Source organism: Netta rufina, assembly GCF_964035555.1.
Source record: "Netta rufina genome assembly, chromosome: 3".
In the NCBI taxonomy this organism is placed as follows: Eukaryota; Metazoa; Chordata; class Aves; order Anseriformes; family Anatidae; genus Netta; species Netta rufina.
This window is the reverse complement of record NC_140125.1, coordinates 34,029,444-34,051,270: the sequence shown is the minus strand read 5'-3', so window position 1 is coordinate 34,051,270 and position 21,827 is coordinate 34,029,444. Positions and strand designations below refer to the sequence as shown.

The 21,827-nt window shown below is 35.4% G+C and overlaps 1 protein-coding gene across 2 annotated transcripts in view; it reads right to left on the bottom strand.

The window, feature by feature from the left end:
* Nucleotides 1–21,827, bottom strand: part of TTC27 (tetratricopeptide repeat domain 27) — a 111,333-nt gene that overhangs the window by 76,113 nt on the left and 13,393 nt on the right. For both annotated transcript variants that reach the window (XM_084284974.1, XM_084284975.1), the window contains exons 4-9: nucleotides 20,729–20,869; nucleotides 17,854–17,956; nucleotides 17,191–17,355; nucleotides 12,921–13,057; nucleotides 11,350–11,462; nucleotides 4,519–4,585 (exon numbers count right to left, since the gene is read on the bottom strand). In XM_084284974.1, the coding sequence (XP_084141100.1) occupies nucleotides 4,519–4,585; nucleotides 11,350–11,462; nucleotides 12,921–13,057; nucleotides 17,191–17,355; nucleotides 17,854–17,956; nucleotides 20,729–20,869 (726 nt within the window). The remainder of the gene's footprint in view (nucleotides 1–4,518; nucleotides 4,586–11,349; nucleotides 11,463–12,920; nucleotides 13,058–17,190; nucleotides 17,356–17,853; nucleotides 17,957–20,728; nucleotides 20,870–21,827) is intronic.

Below are 21,827 nucleotides of genomic sequence, written 5' to 3'. Positions count from 1 at the left end.
TTCCTCCTCTGTCTCCCGCAGTTTAATACTGCTTCTACCACTCCAAGTCATATGATCATAACCCACTAAGAGAAAAAAAACACACACAACATTCTCCTACACTAGGCTAGGTGCACACCACATTTGCCACACATCTCATCTCCCCTGGACAAAGTGAACGCCAGGACAGATGGCAGGGGTAATGTTAAGGACCAGCTGTAGCTCCTTAATCCTGGATATTCTGCTGGAGGAGTACTGTATCAGATGATGAAACACTAAATTGACTCTCTAGTATGTAAACTGTAAGCTATGGTATAAGCTTTCTAGAAGGCTGTAAGAACTTGTATTGCAGAGTATAATCTTAAATATTAGGTATTGTTTTTAAACTTTTTTTTTTTTTTCCTTTTGAAAGAAGAAAATGCAATGCCAGCTAGTAGTTACTCCTTCCCAGAACATGGGGTTCTGGGAGTAAACTAAGCTACAAAACCTACATGTGAAAACAATACTGAGTTAGTTCTTGGATTCCTTGCATCAGACACTTCCTATTTCCTATACAGAGCGCTCTGGAGAAAAAGGTTTATTATGAGAAAACCACCAGTAATTCTAACAGAGAAGCACTGGGTTTCAATATTGGGTTACTGTTTCTTTTTTCCTCTCCTGTAAATGGCTTTATAATGCAATATTCAGTAAGCTAAATCAGAAAGTTTGCCAAATATAATATGCATAACTATGCCTCTGAATCAATTTGTGTGTTATCTGATCTCTAAACACAACCTTAGCTTTCTTGGGAACCCAAGTGCTTTTTCTTAATAGAGCACAAACCATTATAACTGTTGCCATAAATTCTTATGCATGAGAATAATAATTTCCTCTGAAAACAAAAAATTATTTTTGTTTATTTTTATGTATGTGAGATAAATTTCTTCTGGAAAGATAAATTAACAATTTATATATAAGCAGAAGAAAATATTTCTGATTTCAGATACAGGTTAACAGCTTAAAAGCTGATATATTATGCTGATGACTGGTGAACAGATTTGACTGGAACACCTCAAGCACTTAAGTCCAAATTATTTATCTGAGAGGAACTATCCCAGCCAGTGAGCTTACATATAGAAGTAAACAGGATTTTGTGCACCTCCATACCCTGCTGCAAAAGTTACCAATTCTAAGAGTAATTCTTAGTTAGAAACATTAGTACTTTTATGACAATGGCAACTACTCCCAAGTCACTTCACTGAACAAATAACAATATCATCCTTTTGTACTTGACTGCAATAACCAAACAGTTCAATAGCGCTGTTTTTAGGATTACATGCTATGTGGTTTAAAATACATATATAACTTAAGGACCTAGTCATTTTCAACTTGTATAGATATAAATGGGAGTTCAGAATGCCTGCTTGCCAAACTACACTTAGTATGAGGCAGGACCACATCATCTACTGGAATTCGCTTTTATCATCCTTTCCCTCTCATACTACCTGGACCTTAAATCTCTCTGCTAGAAAGAACCTGCAGGTCACATGCATTTGTTTTGCAGTATCCAAAGGAAGAGGGTCTCTTGATGATCCACTGAACTGTGACAAGCGCCTTAAAATTTCTCAAGAATGCTAGGATATCTTGAAATGCCCTCCTTTCTTCAGGAAAGATAAATTTCAGCAGATATCAGATGAATGCATGACAACCATCTAACCAGCCTGCAGATTTAGGAATCCACATGTAGGCTGAGAAGATGCCTGCTCACACACGCACACACACACATAGTAGTTTAAATGATGCTAAAGAAATTACCGTGAGCAGCATTGATATAGGGCTCATTGTCTGTATCACTAGGTAGTACTAAAGCTTAGAAAAATACTTTAAGTACAAGCAATAAATTTTGCAGTGCTACTTCCATATTCAGCTGGCAGAGACTTTAAGAATCAAGGTCATGCTAACATTCATATACAACATTTCCACTGCCAGGGAGCACAGCAATCTATTTGCTTGCCTCAATGGCTCAGATGGAGCTAAGACACAGAATAGCTCAGAGATTTCATCATGAAATTCTACTGCCCACAATTCCTGGCTGAAGTGTAAATGCTACAGTTCTTTCTTTATTAGAAAGAACTTATAAAGGCTCGTATCTGATTTCTGTTTTCAGTGTCAAGGAAAGATTTGGCATTGTAGTGTTAAAATTTGCACTTCTTATTTGTCTTTTGGGAGCACAAATCCAGATCAAACATGAGAGTAACAATAAGATTGAATTGTGTCACTACAGACAATTAAATAGGAAACTTTAATTAAAGTTTAAAAGAACATTAATCCAATATTGAAATGTATTATTTACTCTAAATGTTAGGTTACCAGCTATATCTTTAAGTCACTGCTGTACACTAAACTCTGCACTATTAAAGAGATCTACATTCCTGTTCATTAATTACTATAGAATCTTCTGGGTGTTTTTCTTTTTTTCTTTATTTTTTTTTTTGCCTGCTTAGAGTACATAGTGATAAAAAAGCCTAACCATATCTCTCAGTTATACATCTCTGGAGATCTACTCCCCAACTGCAGGAAGTATTTAAGGAGCAAGTTCATCAGCTCTCGTGATTTTTGAGTAATCCGCCACTAGATGGCAGAAAAATGCAGTTTAATTTTTTTATTATGACAAATTCATCCAACAAATCTCTTACATCTCAGGTATCAGGTAATATGGTGCCTCAAGCAATGTCAAATACAAGATCTGAGTAAAGCTGATTACCCTTCTTACCTTGTATACGTGCTACCATGACTTTTCCCCTCTGCTGTAAAACCTAAAGAGCATTTAAATGTTTGCAAATCCAAGTGTTAAAACAAGTAAACCTCACTATAAATTTCATTATTCTGGAACACATAACATTATGAGAATAGGAGCAATCTCATTAAAGATGTTCTGTTACCACAATACCACTCCACTTACTATTAAAAGGATAAAATATGTGAAGAAGTTAATTCAAGATTCGGATATGTCAGAACCACTTTTCCATCCAAGAATTAGTGGGTGGACTAAGAGGTAGTAGGAAGACTGAAGCAGGGAGTATATAAAAACCCTAGGGAGTTTGACAGGAAACAAAATGTGAGAAGTAACATTCCGAGTTTTTACAGATGGCCCTCAATTAAAAACATATTATTTAAACACAAACTGGCCGGGTTTGTTAGAACAAAATTATAACACACATCTGGAAAATGCATACATCTGACTAACCTTATTTTTGAAAAAAATATACCTTAAGTTTCACAATTTTTTCCAAAATTTGCAATATTAGGTTAACCTGTTTTCTTCATTCCTACTACCTGTTCTACATGGGCTTAATTTTCCTGCTATTCTTACCTTTCTAAAAAAAAAAAAACAAAACAAAACAGAACTGTCTTGCAAAACCAAAACATTTCAGCAAGTATGAGGATATAGTCAGAAAGCACTATAGTCATTGCAGAAAAAATAAAGAGATTACACATAACAAACCGTTTTACAGTGATTCACTCAGTTTCCCCATTCAGATCCTATGTGTACTGCAGTATCATGGGGTCCTAAACAAGCATGAATTTAAAACCAACCTACTTCACATTCATTCTAATAAAAATATTAGGATTTTCCATTTTTGACCAGAAAAACATTACCATGGTTAACCCTCCTGTCTATAATCCTTTCACATATGTGCAAGTGATACAATTTTATCTAACTTGAAATCTACAGGATTTTTGTTGAGATCCTATCTGCAAATTCTAACAAGAATTTACTCTTCCAGATAGCACTGCTATGAAAAATGAGTATAAGGCTGCAAGCTTGCGAAGGAGAGTAAAGCACTCTGTACTGCACCGAAGCTGAAGCCTAACACTGCAAAGCAAGTACAAGTGACAGTGTAATCACTTTCCTTTTCCTCTTCTTCCCTCAAGTAAACTAGTATTGAAAAACAAAATAAAGAAAAAAAAAAAACAGAAGGCACTGAGGCTGGGGCAAGCTGTATTTTGTCTTGGTTAAAGAAATACTTTGAAGAAATAGGGAAGTTAGAATTTTGAAGGCTGCTTTGGAAGCTACAGATTTGTTCTGCAGCAAGAAGACAAATTATCCACTGGGCTGGGAAGAAACATGTTTATGTGGAACACCTGATACTTAAACTGAACAGATCTGATAGAAGAAAATTGCAGTTTCTTTTGAAGTCCCCTTACAAAACACTGTTAAAAGAAGAGTACTTTGAACACCAGTGCCATAGAAGAGTTTGTTGTAAAGATGTATGCTTTAACATTACAGTCATTCATAGAGTTAGCAAAAACTTAAACAAGTGAAGAATGTTTAGTACGTGCTTTCAGGTGAGATTAAGTTTTAGATGTCAAGCTTATCCCACATGAGGATGATTCAAAATGGGATAAAACTTCAACTTAGTTTATTAAAATCAGAAAAAAAAATGATGAAACAACTGAACACAGTTTCAAGATTAATGTGATGGGCAAATTACTGCTTGGTACTTTACTAAATATTAAATTAAAATGTTTAGTGAAAAGTCCAGATAAGTTACTTACTGAAGTAAAAGCCAGAAGTTCCTCTTCAGTTAACTTGTGTATGGGATTGTTCTTTTGGAAGTCTATACTGTAAAGAAAAAAAAGTGTATATAAGATAATGCTTGTTTAGTTTTCAGTATACAACTATGTAGAATAAATTTCTCAAATTTGCAGAAATCTAAAGGATGTTCTGGAAGAATGCTACAATTACAAATGGTAGTGCATATGTGCAGAAAGTCGCCAAGACCTAGGAGAAGCCACAGAAAAAGAGAACCTTTTCGTGGGACAAACATGTTTCATAGTGTCTTTCCCATTCTAACCTGAAATGTCTTACTGCATTCGTGCTTATGGGGTTAAATTTTATGCATCCTAAACAGTTTTAAATCCATTCCCTCTTTTTACAGAGATCTGTTTTCAGTTAAAATTCTATGACTAATTGAACACAGATTCTGCAAAGCAAAAACACATTAATGCTGAAAAAGTGCTGGAGGGTAATCTCAAACACCCTCTTTCTAGTCACTCAAGCAATATTAACCACAGGAGTCCATCTCTCAACTAAGTGACGTTACCACTAACTTGTGGTGCACAAAGGAGGAAAACCAGAAGAATACAGAGATGAGATATAAAGTTACTTTGTTTGTAGTTGAACATTACTGTCTAGATGAAAAATAAATGGTGTTTGCAACTCTATATGGGTGGATGATCTCCTTAGACAGCATTCATCCAACACTTAAGAACGTACCATAAGAGATAGCTGCAACTGGCAGAAACATCAGCCAGGTTACAATTTGAGTTCCTTGTGAAAGTAACAGATATCAAGCGATAATAAATCTTAAATCATACTACAGAACAAGGATTATCACCAAACATATATAATAGCTACGTATGTATGCTTAAAATCAGCACTGTTCCTTAAACTCTGCAACAGGCTTGATTTCATAAGAAAGAATTGCAAAAAGCTTGTTAATTGTGATGATACGTCACAGATAGAAATTACGTTCCTTTTACATATTTTACTTTGGAGAAAACATTTCACCTGAGTCTAGCTTCACTCTCACTATAGTGTTAATTTTCATACGTATTATATAGTTACCATTACTGTCTAATGAGTTTACCAGGCCTTCAAACTTGAGTATACTTCGAAAGACTACACATAAACTGCAAAAAGGCCAGAGTGCCTGATGTGTTTTGTTTTTCTCCTAAAAAAATAAATGAGGAAGTATTAAGCCATAATAAAATAATTCTAAGAAAAAGAGCGAAGCTCTCATGATAGGAAAATAATTGATGCCATTCAAGCACTCGTCTCTTTACCTTTACATGCCCATGGAAAGAAAAATAATCATTTGTGTAGCACAGAGCCAAGACTGCTTCCTGATGGCATAGGTTTCTTGCACATTCCACCTCCATTAAGTGGAAGACCAAGGAAAATATATAAGAAAAGAAAGTTCTCTCTAGATCGCTGCTTCAGCATTTCTGAAACAGCCATTCTTTAGGAACCACTAATATTCATCAGACTAGAGCAGCCTAGGAATGAGTACAGATGCAACATTCAGGAAATTAAGGGATGTGACTGAAATAAATTCCACTCCAACAAAGTAAATGGCATTTGTTCAAAGGACTGCAGCCAAATACAGGTATGCTGAGACACAGCAAAAGCATAATTACACTCCCCTCTGAGATTCAATTTCCTATTTCTATTAGAAGATAAAATCCTTGTTCCCCTCTTCCTTTGCAGCTTAGGAGATCTATTGTTCAGATGTGCTTTTCTTGATGTTTTCTTCTAAATTCCTCTAAATTTCAACTGGAAGACAAAACAAGCCTACCGAAGTAAACAGAACCACGCACCCCATTTTCTAATTTCTTTTTTTTTTTTTTTTAAATGAGCTACCACAGACCTAAATGGCAAATGGGAGCTACTCTCCCATTTTATTAAAATAGTGACATTTAAAATCGTTATATAAGGTATATAATAGAGAATCTAGAAGGATACCAGGCTTACTATAACTACTCACTGCAACGTGAGCCAAAAGAATAGGTTGCTCAAACCCAAACTGAAATTATCTAACTGTAGTTGTTTAAGGTCGAAGGTTTTTTTTTTTTTTTTTTTTTTTTTTTTACCCTTTTTCTAAGTAATAGCAATAACCCTCTGATCAATCAGCCAAACAGTTATCCAGTAACAACACAGGCACCTAATAAAGCATATTGGGTGGGTTAGGAGGTGAGAGAGAATGGGCATTACTCGTAAGGATTTTTTTGAGAAAGATTTGCTCGTCTTTCCATCTGTAGAGGAGAAAATGACCAGAGTAGTTGAAAAACAACAGTTTATACAGCAGAAGTAAGCCTGAGAGATCTTTCAACTCATCTTCCTGCTCTGCATACCTATGTAACTTCAGACCTCCCACGACGGAGGTTCCACTCCCTCTTCACGTACCTTCTGCTGATGTGTCATAACATCTGGCAGCTTGGGCAAACTGAGTGTGGCCTCACAGAAATCATGCTTTTGGTAGAACAGCGATGAGAAAGGGCTTAGAATAGCAGACCTTGTCAACCCCCTGTACATTAGCTATTACAGTAATGCATTCTTCCCCTTCTCCCACATAAGATAGATATGTTACTGATTTTTATTTTGAATATTTTAGACAACACTGCTAGGGAACAAATCTGTCACATACCATTTCTCCTTTCCTTCAGAATTTTCTTTATGGAAATAGCAAAGTAATAAAGAATTGTTCTGCTTTAGTTACTTCTGTCCTTGTATAAACTCAGCTGCTAGCAGAAATAATCAGCTTAACTGAGAACACAAGGTAGTCAACTAAAATCACTAACCATTAGTCACTAATATAAACATGACTTCAGGTGAAAATTAGCAGCAAGTTTCTCTCTCAACGGCAAAAAGGAAAAAGAAAAGGTTAAAAAAACAGCTGCAAGAAAACTTCAAATATAATAAGAGCACTGCAGCAGCTAGGCAACCAGAATGTTAAGTGACATGACTGCAGCTTTTGAATCACATGGGTAAGCCAAGGTACAGCTACATTTCGACAAAATTGGAATTTCTTTTTCTATAGCCTAAAAATACATTGATTCAAGCAGAAAGGATTATTTCTCCCCCTGTTCTAGGGCAGATTTCAGATTTTTGTCACAGCTTTAAGCATATAGATGCGGACCTTCCAGCTCAAAACTAGTGATAAAAGAGGTCTCTAATTTCCATTTCTGCCACATCCATGTACAATGTTTTAAGATACAAAAGTACAATAAAGCAAACCTTGAAAGACACAGGAAAAAAATGAAATTGTTCTAATGATTTACCATACCAAATCAAATTTAAAGCTGTATTTTAAATCTTAATGTGTATCTAGAGTAGAAATGTAGCTTTGAGCATTTATAACAACTCTGGCAGCTCTTGTCAATGTACTTTCCAAATATTTCACTTGTATACAACCTGCATTTGTTTTGATTTCAAGGACAGGTTAAGTAGTTCACTCCAGACAACTTCTGGAACTGAAATCAGAGTGGAATTTAGGATCTGCTGGCTGTAGGATCTGTGATCAGGTATCTCTTCATAACAATACGAAGAGAAGTCACTAATGACCACAAATGGTCAGCCATACCAACAGATAACATCACCAGTGGAATCTTGCATAAGCTCTGTGCTGTCATGTATTATAATATTCATAAACAAATTGGAAAAGGAGAATATATGAGGTGAGAAAACTCACAAATGGTATGACATTCTTTGATGAAGGAAGGATGTGAATAGTCTGTGAGGAGCTGCAAAACGATCTTACAGGATGGAGCAAAAAGGTAATAAAATAAAAATGCCAAGTGATGCACAGTGGGAAAACCAGTCCTAGCATCACATAAACTGATAGGCTCTGATAATTTCTGTTCAGCACCTCTTTAGCATTGCAGCTGCATGAAAACATTAGTCCTGTACCAGGCAGCAGTTAAAAAGGCAAATAGAAAATGTAGGGAATTAAGAAAGGAATAGAGAATTCAGTATGATATATTACATGAAGTACACTATCAATAACAAACCCACATAAAATATGGTGTAAAGCCTTTGTCCACCCAAGAATAGTACGTTCTATTTTGGAGCTTTCATTTCAGAAGCAGTAATTCGGTATTGGAAAAGGTTCAGGAACAGACATCAAGAACAATCATTATTTCGTGACAGCGAATTATGATGTTTTAAGTCTTATAGACAAAAACATAACTTCTGCAAAATGACTGACTGATTAGGCTAGGATTAGCACCAAGGAGGTACGTCGCATAGGTTCTCAAAACTGTTAGCAAAACAGAGGGTGGCTAGAGACTGACAGATCATCATCTCTTCCAATAAGAGGTAAGTCAGTAAAAGAAGTTATTGAGAAACAAAACTGGAAGGATTGTCGGGTTTATTTTTTTGAGCAGTTGACATGAAATATGTAGACAGAGGCCTTTGCCAAAGGATGTTTCAGATGTAAAAAAATTTGCAGGGACTCAAAGTAAGATTATGAGCATTTAAGAGATCCAATGAGGGCTGCTATGCAAACAAGCCAGATTAGGCTCACAAAATCACCATTTAGAGGCAACAACACTTACCCACCCTTAGGCATCTTCTTAAAGCCACTCTTGAAGACAGTACTGAGTTAGATGGATAGTGACAACTACTGATTTTTGGCTTGTTTATGTTTCCTGATGCATTACCTCTTTGCAAGTACAGACAATGCAAATTTAAATTTCTTCAGTATCTACTTAAACTACAGTTAATTAGTGTGAGACAGGTGAAGAACAGATAGGTCAAGAACTTACACATGTATTTTTATGATTATTTGCTGTATTTCTATGCAGTTTCCCCAGCTGTGTTAACTTTGTTAATGAAAAAGATCCAAACCCAACAAATTTATCACTTTACAGGCATTTTCAAAGTTTTACAAAAGATTCTCAATTGACTTTTTAATCTGAGTATTCCGAAGAGCAAGACAGGAAGTTCATTTCCCAAGCGAAATCTCTTCACACAGCTGTGTGTACCAGTACACAGCAATATACTTTGTGGCAATGATTTTAAACAGCCATAAAATAACCATGGTGAGATCATTATACTGTCTGGCACCTGTAACAGGTTTATTCAAAAAAAATAAAAAATAAAAACTTGCACTTAGATGATATGTCTGTGAAGATGGGTCAGACTGCCAAAAACAATATAACAGAAAAGCCTTTGCCACCAATAAATGCTGTCCAAGATTTTATTTTACATCTTTTACTTTCATAGAACATAAGCCCCGGCCTTCCACAGTTTCTTTTACATAATCTCTTCCAACTCAACAACTTGGAAGAGTGAAAGCTCTCTTATCAAAACAGATAAAAGCAGTTGTTTACCTGCTCTTGCCTTGCACTTCTGATACAACCTACAAAGCATGATCTCACTATAAAGTGCAAGGAAGACTGGAATCTGATATATCATGAAGTACACGATCCATCTTACCTAACTTTAGCCATATAGGATTCAGGCCTTTAATCTCTGTTGTCTATGCTTCCTTCAGAGTCACTGCACAAATCCAGATAAATGTAGGAATAAATGTGTTCTAACATTTCCGGAGCATGGCTGGCTATCAAATCTAGACCCTATCTATGACTGAAATAGCTTCATACATTTAATATTATCCCAACCACTGAATACCACTCAGTGGCTATTACCACATATACAGAAAAGCAACACTGAAAAAAAAATTTTGGGCTGTTCTCCTTTCTTAAACAAGGTTTTTGCTTTGAGTCCTACCTAAATTACATGCCACTTGGATTAAAACATACACACACAACCAGCAGTCAAGATACTTTCTAACTACTATTTACAGCATGATAGGGGTGATTACAAAGTAACATGCTGTGGTCAAGAAATCTACTGTGCTGCCAGCCAGGGTCAAATTCTACCCTTTAACAACAAGACCAATATGGAATAAAATTTTCATTCTGGAGGATGGAAGGATACTATGGTCTGAATATAAGATAATACTGTGTTAGAAAATGAGGTGTACATGAAAATGTCTTGCATGAAGTGGAGGACAAGAGACAGGGATCAGAGTTAAAGGCTACAAAAGACAGGGATCAAGGATATTTATCATCCCACTGTTCACTCCTCTCCTTTGACCCTGAATTGCATCTAGATGTGGCCTTGAAAAGAAAGCAAGTTCAAGTCTTTGGAAATTAAGAAAATATAAAGTCTACATGCTCTGCTCGTGGATTTCCGACTAGTGGGTAGGCTGAAACCAGAGACATGCAACTTCACATTTAACTTAAACTATAGCAAGTGTCAAACCAAGCAAGTGTCTGGGCCTTCAAAAAAGCTGTAGTCAGAGAAATGGGTGTACAAAAGGAAACAACTTTCTCTCTACTAATGACTCACTTCACTTTATGCAAGAAGGGGAAAAATAGCCTGAAGTAATCCCACTGCAATGAATAGAGGGGAAGAGTTTTCCTTGAAAGATAGCGATGATTGTCCTAAGAAGCTGACCATTGCAGACTGACACATATTTTGAAAATTTGCCAAAGTATGATCGCAATATGGTAACTAATTGTCACTTGACATTTAAAAGATGATTAAACTGAGACACAATGAAAAAGACGCTTTCTCAAGGATAAAAAAAATGATACAGCTATTAATGAAACATCTCTGAAAATCTGTTCTGGACATTAACATTCACCCTGAGGAAACTGAAATTTTAATTCAAGAATAATGTGGTTTGTTTTTTTTTAAGCCAGATCACATAAGTAAGGAAAAGAAACTCCCATCAACCGCCACTTTATTATTTCCTTACTGCAAGAATAGTATGAGTTTTGTTTGTTTGTTTTTTATGTAATTAAGTAGTAACTTACCAAATTCCGAGGATTACAGCAAGCTCTTCTGCACACAAATCAGGTATCTGGTACTGATCAGCGTCTGCTAATTTTATCTCATTAAGCACCGTGTCATCATTTAAATCACAGTTCTGTTGGAGGAAAAACATACATTTTAAACTAGACACAGTTTCAAAGAAATTTATGCCTTCTCAATGTGAAAAAAAAAATGTTTGAAAAAGGTAATGCAAACATCAGAAAATGATAAGATTACAACTAATCAAATGCTTTTGGCATTGGGGCTTTTTTCTTTCCTTATGTGTCACCTCAAGCCTGAGGTTTTCCTTTCTCAGGAACACTGTCAGTTTAACCAAGTGTGCACTGGAGTGCAATTACTGACCATTTAATTGCAAAATAACTTGTTCAGTCGTCTTCCTGAACAAACAACAAGGGAAGAAATTTAGAACTAAGCACTCCATGAATGGAGATGAAAATCAGAAATTTTGACCAGCCTCAGCTTGGTCTTTACACAAGCTCACAGCTTTTATTAGTCTCTTCAGAAGTTTTCCCTCTCATCCTATTTTCATACAAAGAGAATATTTTACTTTATCTGCAAATGGTAGATGTTACATAGCCACACTGAAAATGGGAATCAAATTTCCCTATAACTACTTTGGTACAAGATCACAGGCCTTCTAGCTTTCCACATGCATCATCTGTGAAGATTCTCAGCAACTCTCAAGACTTAGCCTCCATACAACTTTCATGAGTAGTCTTCTAAAAGTCTACAAGATGCATCGACCATCTGGCCTAAACTTGGACGAGCAACACTGTTGCCAGTAGCTTTTGGCAAATGGAAAACAGCATTAACTCCAATTTTGCCTGAAAGAGCTTCAAGATACACCCAGAGATGACAAATTTGAGACCAGACCTTGCAAAAGAAAAACTAGAATCCATTGTTAAAAAAAAATTACATTTAGTTGACAAATGACATTAAGAAGTTGTATTTTAATACTTAGTTATCAACAAAGACATGATAGAAAATGGAAAAAAAATTGGATTTAGGAATCTACTTCGCCAAGTCTGGTCTAATACCTGTGACAAGACACCCACGCAAGGTTAATAACATGTTTGAACTTGAAATACCTCTGTTTTTCCTCAAAGAAGGACATGGTTCTACCAATACCGCGTTTTTGAATTTCTGATGTACAAAACACACAAATAAAAGGTTTTAATTTATTTTTTTAAATAGTAGACTGTGATAACAGAAAGAGTAACTTCTTGATAGTCTGAGTAGCTTATGATGGAGTTGTGTAACTGTTACTCAGATCTGCATAAAATTCAATTCCCTCCTTAAAGATCACAAGATAAGATTTAGAAACACTAAAATCATTCCTAGTGCCACATTTCTATTTTTCAGAATGAGTAGATATAGTAGATTAGAGTTTGGAAGCAGGAAGTTATTGTTGACTTCTTCTGCTTAAGTTTCATCTAGGTACCACACACTTTCTGCATGCAAACACCAAAGAAAAACTTAAAAGTATTTTAATTAATTAAAAATCCCAAGTAGATTTTAAGAAATTAAAAAACATCTCCTCTCAAATACATACCATTGTTAGGTTTTCTAGAGGAGTAGGTGCTGGACTTAGCTCACTATGAGGAAGGAGGAATTCATCTGTTCTTTGGACATCCACTATAAGCTGTGCTACATATTTTTCCTGAAATCGTGTTCTCTTCCCCAAAGCACCTGCAGAAAAGTAATACAAGTTTATATTAGTGACCACTAAAAAAACGTAATCCCATCGTATATTAGAAACTTGCTCACAAAAAAATGCAAAATAAAAAGAAACACATCGAGTTAACCTGCAAATCAGTGGTGTTTAACTGATCTGCCTACAATGAACTAGATGTATTCTCATTGCTTACTACAATGTACAAAGAAAAACGTATTAAAAATATATAAACACAACTAGATAGGTCTTGCAAAGCCCGTCTTAGGTAAGTTTCCCATAACTCACAATATTGTCTCTTGAAAACTCATAATAGCCAAATTTCATCAGTTCCTTACAGCAAAATACGAGCAATATACTGCAAACGATTTGTCAATTTCCCCACGGACAACATGGAAACGTTTAGGTAAATAAAAATCTCCTAATGTCTTATAAAGCAACAAAATTTCCAAATGGGAACAGTTCAGTGTCTCAATGCTTCTGTGGATTGGTAGGAGGGTTTGGAAAATATAATCACTATGGATGGTATTTTCCAAAGCCCATTCGCTTTTTACCTAGGGCTACACTGCTTTTTAAGGACATGAGTTCGATGCCCAAACCAAATGTGGGGTGACAGAACATAAATTGTGAGGAAATACAAATTTTGAATTTTTCTTCAGTTTTGCATCTTTTCCTTTACGTTTTATTGCACTAACTAGATAGTTCACAAATAAGTTATTCTCAAGAAAACACCTTTGCTTGCTGTTACTGAAGTTCATGTAACTAGTTTTAATGGATATGATGTTTTTAAAATGATCGTTTACAGCTACAGTTGTACAGTTTACAGCTACATTTGAAATATTTTAAATATTTCAAATGCACTATGTGAAAGTCATCTTAACATTTGTTTCTTCAGTTCTTTATGAGATACTCAGACAACTTTTAATAAGTTTTTAGGATAGCAACTGGCACCAAATTGAAAAGAAAAAAATAGCTGTACTTCTATTAGCAACCCGTTTCCACACTGCAATCAGAGAAGTCAGAACAATTTCAGAAGAGTAACTTAAAAATAACAAGAGACCTATCCACTCCCAAAATAGAGATGAAAACTACCAAATTTGGAGGTTTGCTTGTTTATTATAATACAATGTTCAGATAATGTGAAATGTGAAATCAAATACAAGGAAAAGGAGATGTGAATACTGACCCACTGTTCTTTTTGCAGAGCCAACTGATATAAGAAGTTTGTAATTCCATTTTTGTTTTGAAAATGTGCAGTGCATTAGAACTTGGACATAACAATGATTGACTGCTCGTGTGTTCAGTGGGCAAATGCCAAGAGATGAGGCCACTGTCAGTAAGAATCGTCTGGCACTTACGCTGTAAGAGCACTCGCTCCTTTTTTTTCCAGAAGGTGGAAGGATAGCATTAGGGAAATGAGTAATTAAACTGATTACTCCTTTTCTGCCAGTCACTCCTTTTAATGGGAAAGTCCCATGTTAAGAGTTTATGAAGGAATGAAAATGGTTCTAAAAATAGCACCTTACAACCACATTGGGGGGGGTCAGGGCAGGAAGAGAGACCAGGCAACGATTCATACTAATTTTACACAGTACCACTCAATTCTCAATTTTAATAATGCTTGTAAGCCATTATGCCGTAATTCACTTCCTATTACGCCTTATTGCTTAAACAGATTAAAAGAAGCACTCACAAAGCTATGTTTGTTACTGATAAATTTTAAATTTTACTCACTACCAATTACAAGCTGTGATGCCTTCATGCTCTGAGATAGCTCCTCACCTTTTTTTTTTTTTTTAAGCAAATAATTCCTTTGTACTACAGGGAAAACACACATTTTCCAGATTAAAATGATTATTACGTATTTAAGTTGGGGGAAAATTTTGCTTGCTTTATACCACCAGACAGAATCACAAAGAAATAGGGATTCTATACATCAGAGATTTTACTTTCCGTCCTCTGTTAAGAGTTCCCAGGGATGCATTACTGGGCATGAAAACAGTAAATGGGCAATATGTGGATTTCAGGATTTAGCATTATTAATTCTTCATATCTGATCATTTTAAATTTATTTGGATTACCACCTCTCATTTTAGTAAATTTAGAAGCAAGGCAGACTACAGTCTTTTACTGGCAAATGTTTTGTAGTTATTGGTGATTGTGACTGGCTGTGAGGGATATAAGGATGCTCTTCAACAAATGATGAATACAGGACAGACCTTGATTACTGGGGCCAAAAAAAATACACAAGCCACAAACAACTATGATTTATTCACACATTTCTAAAAAAACTTGGGAAAAATACTGGTTCTAAATTCTTTACAAGAGCAGCATAAGTTCCCATGCTGTAATAAAATCTTCAGTCAGTAAGGATTACAATCCCAGAAGAATGAAAAACTCTCAAGACCTTTTCCTAAAATGGAAATTCCTTCCCAAAGCCGTAAAAACATCTTTGATAGAAGCTGAATTTTTACAGCAAAGCAAAGTCATTTTTGATGTTGTAACATTCCTTCCATTTACTCAAAATATGCATGTCAAATGAATTTGTCTTGAATGCCAACAATTCCCACATGTTCAGTTCATTTCATCTGCCTTCAGGTTCAACATCCTTTATAACTATTCTAATACATTTATGGAGGTAAGGCACAGAACTTTTAGGAGTTTCACAGCAACATTCTAAGACTATCAGTGTAATGTCTCTCTAGGACTAGAGTAACCTCTTGGTATAGTCATCAAAAATGCAAATAATTCCATAGCACCCAGTCACCCCCCAAACCAGCCACCACCTCCCCCTCCAAAACCCAGCTTTTCCCTAGGTTAGATTTATGGAGGTAATTAGCTTTTAGATGAATAATCTCTTTTAAAGAAAAGCACATACTCCTCAAGCAACTTGAGGAATATAAGCTGCATAGCCATCTGGCACTTCAATTTTACCTGTTCTTAGTTTATTAAATTTTTATAGCCTGAACATCATCACAGGCACTGATCTTTTTAATAAAAGCAATAAAAATGGGGTTCATTTTAAACAAAACCGCCTTATATTATCAAGCTTGCAGCAAATGTCACACATACGGTATGTCACATATAGGAATAATTTCCATATTTAAATTAATTATATTTCAATCCATCACACCTTTTTTCTTATGTTTTAGACAGATACCATCAAATATAATCAATTCAGTCACAGTTATGCAAAGTATTACACCACAAGATTTTCTTCACAGATTTTTCAGTTAATTTGTAAAACCTTGGAGTAAATGAGCATGGAGTTCTACAACAATTCCAACTTATTTTTAATTAAAATATTAAATTGGTTAAGGACATAAATAGAAGTAGGTATAGCTCCAATTTAAATATAAAGGAATAGCTAGCTTTTTTACATACAGTGGTGTAATAGGTAAGGGGGCTGCAAGTTTCACTTCCTTTATCCTTTCTACTTTTTTTTTCCATTTCTTCCCAGACAAAACCTAAAGCTTCCACACAAGAAAACTGTGCATTTTGTGTCATCCTGTTTACTCAGCTGAGCCAGATAGGCCAAATCTTTCTACATCTATATATGGAATTTTAAACGAAGTTACAAGTGCAGCAATCTGATCTTCAGGACTCCAAAGAATAGATTCTGAAAGGATAATTTTAAGATCTCTATACTGATTGAATCCTTGATATTTCTATTTTCTTTTCTATTTATTTTCTGCGGTGAAAACAGCTCCAAAAGTGACTTTTAAATGCAACTGACGTGGAACAGACCTAGACTAGTGGCACGAAAGGTTAAAGACTGCATCATATAAACATGCAGACTTCTTTATAAGTGTATAGCAAACCCAACCCTGAAGATGTATTCCCTACCACACCAACTAATTTTAGGAGTCCCATAACAGAGACAACTAGATCTAGAATTTGATAGACTGATGAAATACAACATGGAAGGATTGTAATACTACAGCTGCTCAGACACTCATATTAAGGCTGACATAGTAACTGGATGGTATGTTTCTCTTCCTTCTTCCAAGCTATGCTAATTCTTATGACAAACCTGTAAGAAGTCAAGAATTTCCAAAATATATTTCTTTATTTGGACACATTAAAAAAAGAAAAACATGGTAGTTTGGTCCAGCCAATCAACTTTCACAGACTGTAAAAGCAAACTTACCTGTCAGATTAATCTGCAGTTTTGTTATGTCTTTTGCTGTATTGAAGCATTGTTTAGCTTTTTTGTACTCATAGTAATACAAAAATGTATAGGCACACTCAAGATTGAACTGAACTGCTAAGTGACAGCCTTCACCACCTGTGAAGAAAGCTTCTGCTTCTGCCACTGCAAACCAAGAAAAAGAAAAGCTATCAGGATACAGTCTGGGAGAATTTTTAAGTTATATTTAAAATACCAGCAGAGGAAGTCTGTTATGCTTAAAGCAAACCTCCACACATTTATAAACACTCAAGTGGATAAAAGATATGTCCATTAAAAAAAGCTGAAAAAAGTCTTATATCTCAGAACCACTATTAGAGTAAGAAAAAAAAACAAAAGTTTAATATTCTTTTATACTTTACAGTAAAGCTAAGTTGGAATATTGCTCTTGAAATAAATATCCGACTTGAATCTTCAATCTGCATAGGTACTCAATAGAAAACCTTAGCCTACAATTACATTCTCATCTTAGTGTCAAAAACAGCACATGCCATACAAATCCATGTCAATTTAAGTCAATTCTTGTCCTTCTCCACTCTCTGTAGTTACATAAAAATTCCCATCCCACAAAGATATTTTAAAATTGATGCTGTGGGCCAGCAAAGCACATAATTAGAAACATACTTTGTTTTATACAGGTCTGGGCAACAGTAAATAGCTCAGGTGATCTCTCCTCTAACAACTGCTGGTGAATATTCACACATCTTAGAGTCCACCAAGGTAATGTCTGAAAGAAAACACAGATAGTTCAAGTGAACAACAAATACAGATTTTTTTTTTCTTTTCATGAAAGAGTGGCTTTAAAATATAGACTTACTAATCTACTAGATAGTCATTTCTGGAAAAAAACAAAATCTACTAAAATAGCTGGTTTATGTAAAAAGTGGGCAGTGACCTAGCATAAAGATGAAAATATTCAAGCAGCTCTTCAATGCTCTAACAGTTTGATGGGCTTTGTTTCTGTTAATTTCTCTACCTTTTCTCTGAACCCAGCAAATGTTTATGACCACAATCAGGTAAGAAACTTTGTGACCAGGAGATAAATAAATACCTGAGTGTACTTATTCTGGACCAGCCACTTGCTACTTTGTTTTCATAACTCCGAATTCTTGTAACAGAAAGACAATAAATAAATAAAAAGCTGTTCCCTACTTTTCTTCTTTCATGTCATATTCATGATTTTAATAAACAGCCATGATTTCACTCTTCAGTAATCTTTCCAGTCTGAAGACTCCTAGACTACTTAGTCACTTTTCATGTGGAAGCCATCCAGTACAGTATCCCTGGCCATCCGGTGTTGCCCTTGCATGTAAGTTTTTCTGTTCAATCAAATCTTTTCATATCTCTTTATGTAAGGGTAGAAAGGAGACTGAGACAGAAGTGCTCATGAGAACGCCTTACAATCACAATTAAAATTATTAATGTTTGTATGTGGAATCTGAGAAAGACAAATACTTCAGTGATCTAAGCAATCATTCTACAGCAGTGCTGGACCACAGTTTAGGAGATAACTCATTTTAGAAAGCTGTATACACAAAACATAAGCTCCCCAGCGTATCTTATCCCTGTCTATTTGCACCAGATGGCAATGCATGGAAAAGCTCAAGTATAATTTTGAGAATAGACTGTTATTCTTAAAATAATCTTCTGCAAACGTAGAGCCTCTTCGCAGGCTCTAATGATTACTAGCTATTCTGCTACTGTTAGCACTCCAATCATTTTTGTCAAAACAGATGTAAAAGTGCTGCTCAAAGGCACCTATCTTCTGAACTTTTTATAGAAGTATGCTTACATCCATCAGACCTAAAGGCTGAACAGATTTCAAGTAAAATAATCTAAACCCATCACATGTAGTTGACTGTAATGTCCCTAGAAAGGAACTATCAAAAAGAATAATAGTATCTATTTCAAAATGCAATGAAAGATGATTTCTGATATCAAGCTGAATAGAATAAAAGCACACAATCAACAGACTTTGCAAAAAAGGTCAAATTCCAGTATTTCATCACTTACTTTGAAACCTAAAGGCAATTTAAATAAGTTTCAAATGACTTCAGTTTAAATGTATATAATAAAGTACTTATTTCCAATGCAACAGAGTACCCAGCTCAATGATACAATTTCCTGAGGCCTGATGCCTGCCACTCAAAAATCGTAGAATCACAGAATGCATTTATAAAGTTTCAGGTAAACTACTTGAGCTCTGCATAATATTTAATCAGCAACGTTATTTTTTGGAATCTAAGTTAAAAATACTTTTTGATTACTGTCAAACATTTAATATGCTATAGACAGTAACATTTTTAAAATATAACAGGCCTTTATTAATGCTTTAGATAATGGATTTCGGGGTGCTTTATCCTACTCTAAATTAATTAGCAGTAAACTTTAAAAAAACAAAGTTTTTAAGAAACTTTCCTTTGAATTCGGAGGAAATGAGAAGGAATTAATTAAGCTTTAGTTGTTACATTGACCTGCTGATAAAAGTACTTTTTATCAGTTACTGCCATTAGATTACCACCCAAACTTGATGTAGCCACAAGTAATTGAACCTCCACTGGTAGAAGGAAGTCCCCAGTTATGTCAGTCTGGGGGCAGGCAGCAAGGGAATTCTCTATACCAGGTACATTTTCTCCCTCCCTGACTGACCCAATTGTTGAAATTCAACAGCATTCATCTGTGAATAACAGGGAAAACGATGGAAGAGCTTGGCTTCCAGAAATGCAGTACAGCCAACATCTCCCACACAGTTTAATTCATCACAAAGACACAGCTGGGAATGGATGTTGTCAGCCAAGCATAAAAAGGGACCATGTGGCATTTTGATCTCCAGCCAAATTCTGTTCAACTGGAATGCAATAGAGAAGATGCTGCTGTTAGAAGTCACCCAGTTCCAAAGAGTCCTGCTACTAAACTACAAAGGAAGTAATGTCAAAAACCCTCTCAAGAAGAGACTCATATCTCCCTGATTTTAATGTACAAACACAACAGGGAATTAAGGAAATCTCCACATGGATGCCTGCAGGAGAGGTTGAAGACAATAAAAAAAAAAAAAGCAAAAGAGGACTTTCTTGGCATCTAGAATTCATATGGTAGCAGTTAATGAGATCCCAAAGCTTGTCAAAAAAGGCCACAGTGAGTGTACAATGCATTACTTTATAGGGCATTTAACGTGTCAGTCCTGCCCCCCTCCCTCCTTCAAAAATGCTACAAAGTATGTGCCTTTTTAAAAGCTGCTTTCTATTCAATTTTCTAATTTTTACAGATTATGAAGGGATCTTCTCTTCTGGAGAAGACAGTGAGAAAATAGTTTAAGAAAATTACACTTGTGTTTAACTGTAATCACTTTGTCTGAATTGTTTCTTAAAAGAAAGAACCTCAGAACTGCAGAAAAAGAAATCGAAGAAGCTATACTGACTTAATAAGGTATGAAAAAAAGAACAAGAGAACCAATTAATGAGCATCCGGCAGTCATAATCATTGGTCACATGCTTCTTACCTGAAGAGATGCAAGTTTGTGTCTTGAATTCACAAGGATTATCCTAGCTATAAGCAGCAAGATAGGATGAGAAGTCAAGGTATAGACTGATTCAGCATCTAGAACCAGCATCTTCAAAATTGCTGCATGCAGCATTTTGGGCTGAAAGAACAAGAAAAGTGAGAATGTTCAGGAAACGTTAAAAAGTTTATGAACAAAATCATAGAATTAGGAAAAACAGCTACTCATATGTGTAAGGAAAAAAAAGTCTGCTCAAAACAAGGCAAAAAAAACCAAAAACATATCAATATGTCTTTGAATCCCAACTGTTCACCAAGTCATGGTAAATTCTGCCTTGCCTCTTGCTTGCCAGAGGCGTCTTCTCAATGTGATCTGATGTATTTAGATATTTAGATTTAGATTTCTTCTCACTGGAAATGCTTATGTCCACTTAATGTTACCAAATACATTCTAGTAATGTCCTCTCCTTGATCTAAGGGAGAAAAACTGATAAACCAAAGCCATTCCACTTGTCATCACAGAAGTAAATAAATTTATTAAATGTCCTACAATACTCAAATGCACCAGATATTCCTCCTGTGATTTCAAGATGTGTTATCGTCTTTCCCCAGAGATAGCTTCCTTTTGGAGTAGCATCAGAGTAGCAATATTAGAACCATTTTTCCTTTTGTCCAGTAAACAAAGACCTCCTTTTAGGTGTTTTCCTGTGATGTTCCCTACAGTAATTCTTTTCTTAATGGGCTTGAGGTAGTTCTCCAGGAAACCTGTCTCTCAGTGATGATGGTCAGGGGACAATCACCTATTCTTCTTTTCCTTTTAATCTAAGGAAAGCATTCCCACAGTTTATGTTCAGACTAGAGCAGATGTCAGTTCATCAGTTGACTCCTAGTTCTCAAATGGCAAGTTTCCTTTGCAAACTGAAAAAAGGAATGCTTTTGTTTTCAGTTGGTATTAAAGGGGCAAGAAAAGGGAATGGACAGAAACAGAAGACCAGACAGTTAAGTGACAGTTTGCACTGAAGTCACTTGCCTGAGAAAGATTTTTATTCAGTCTACACAAACGAGATAGAAGTCATTTTAATCACATTACAGCATTCCAA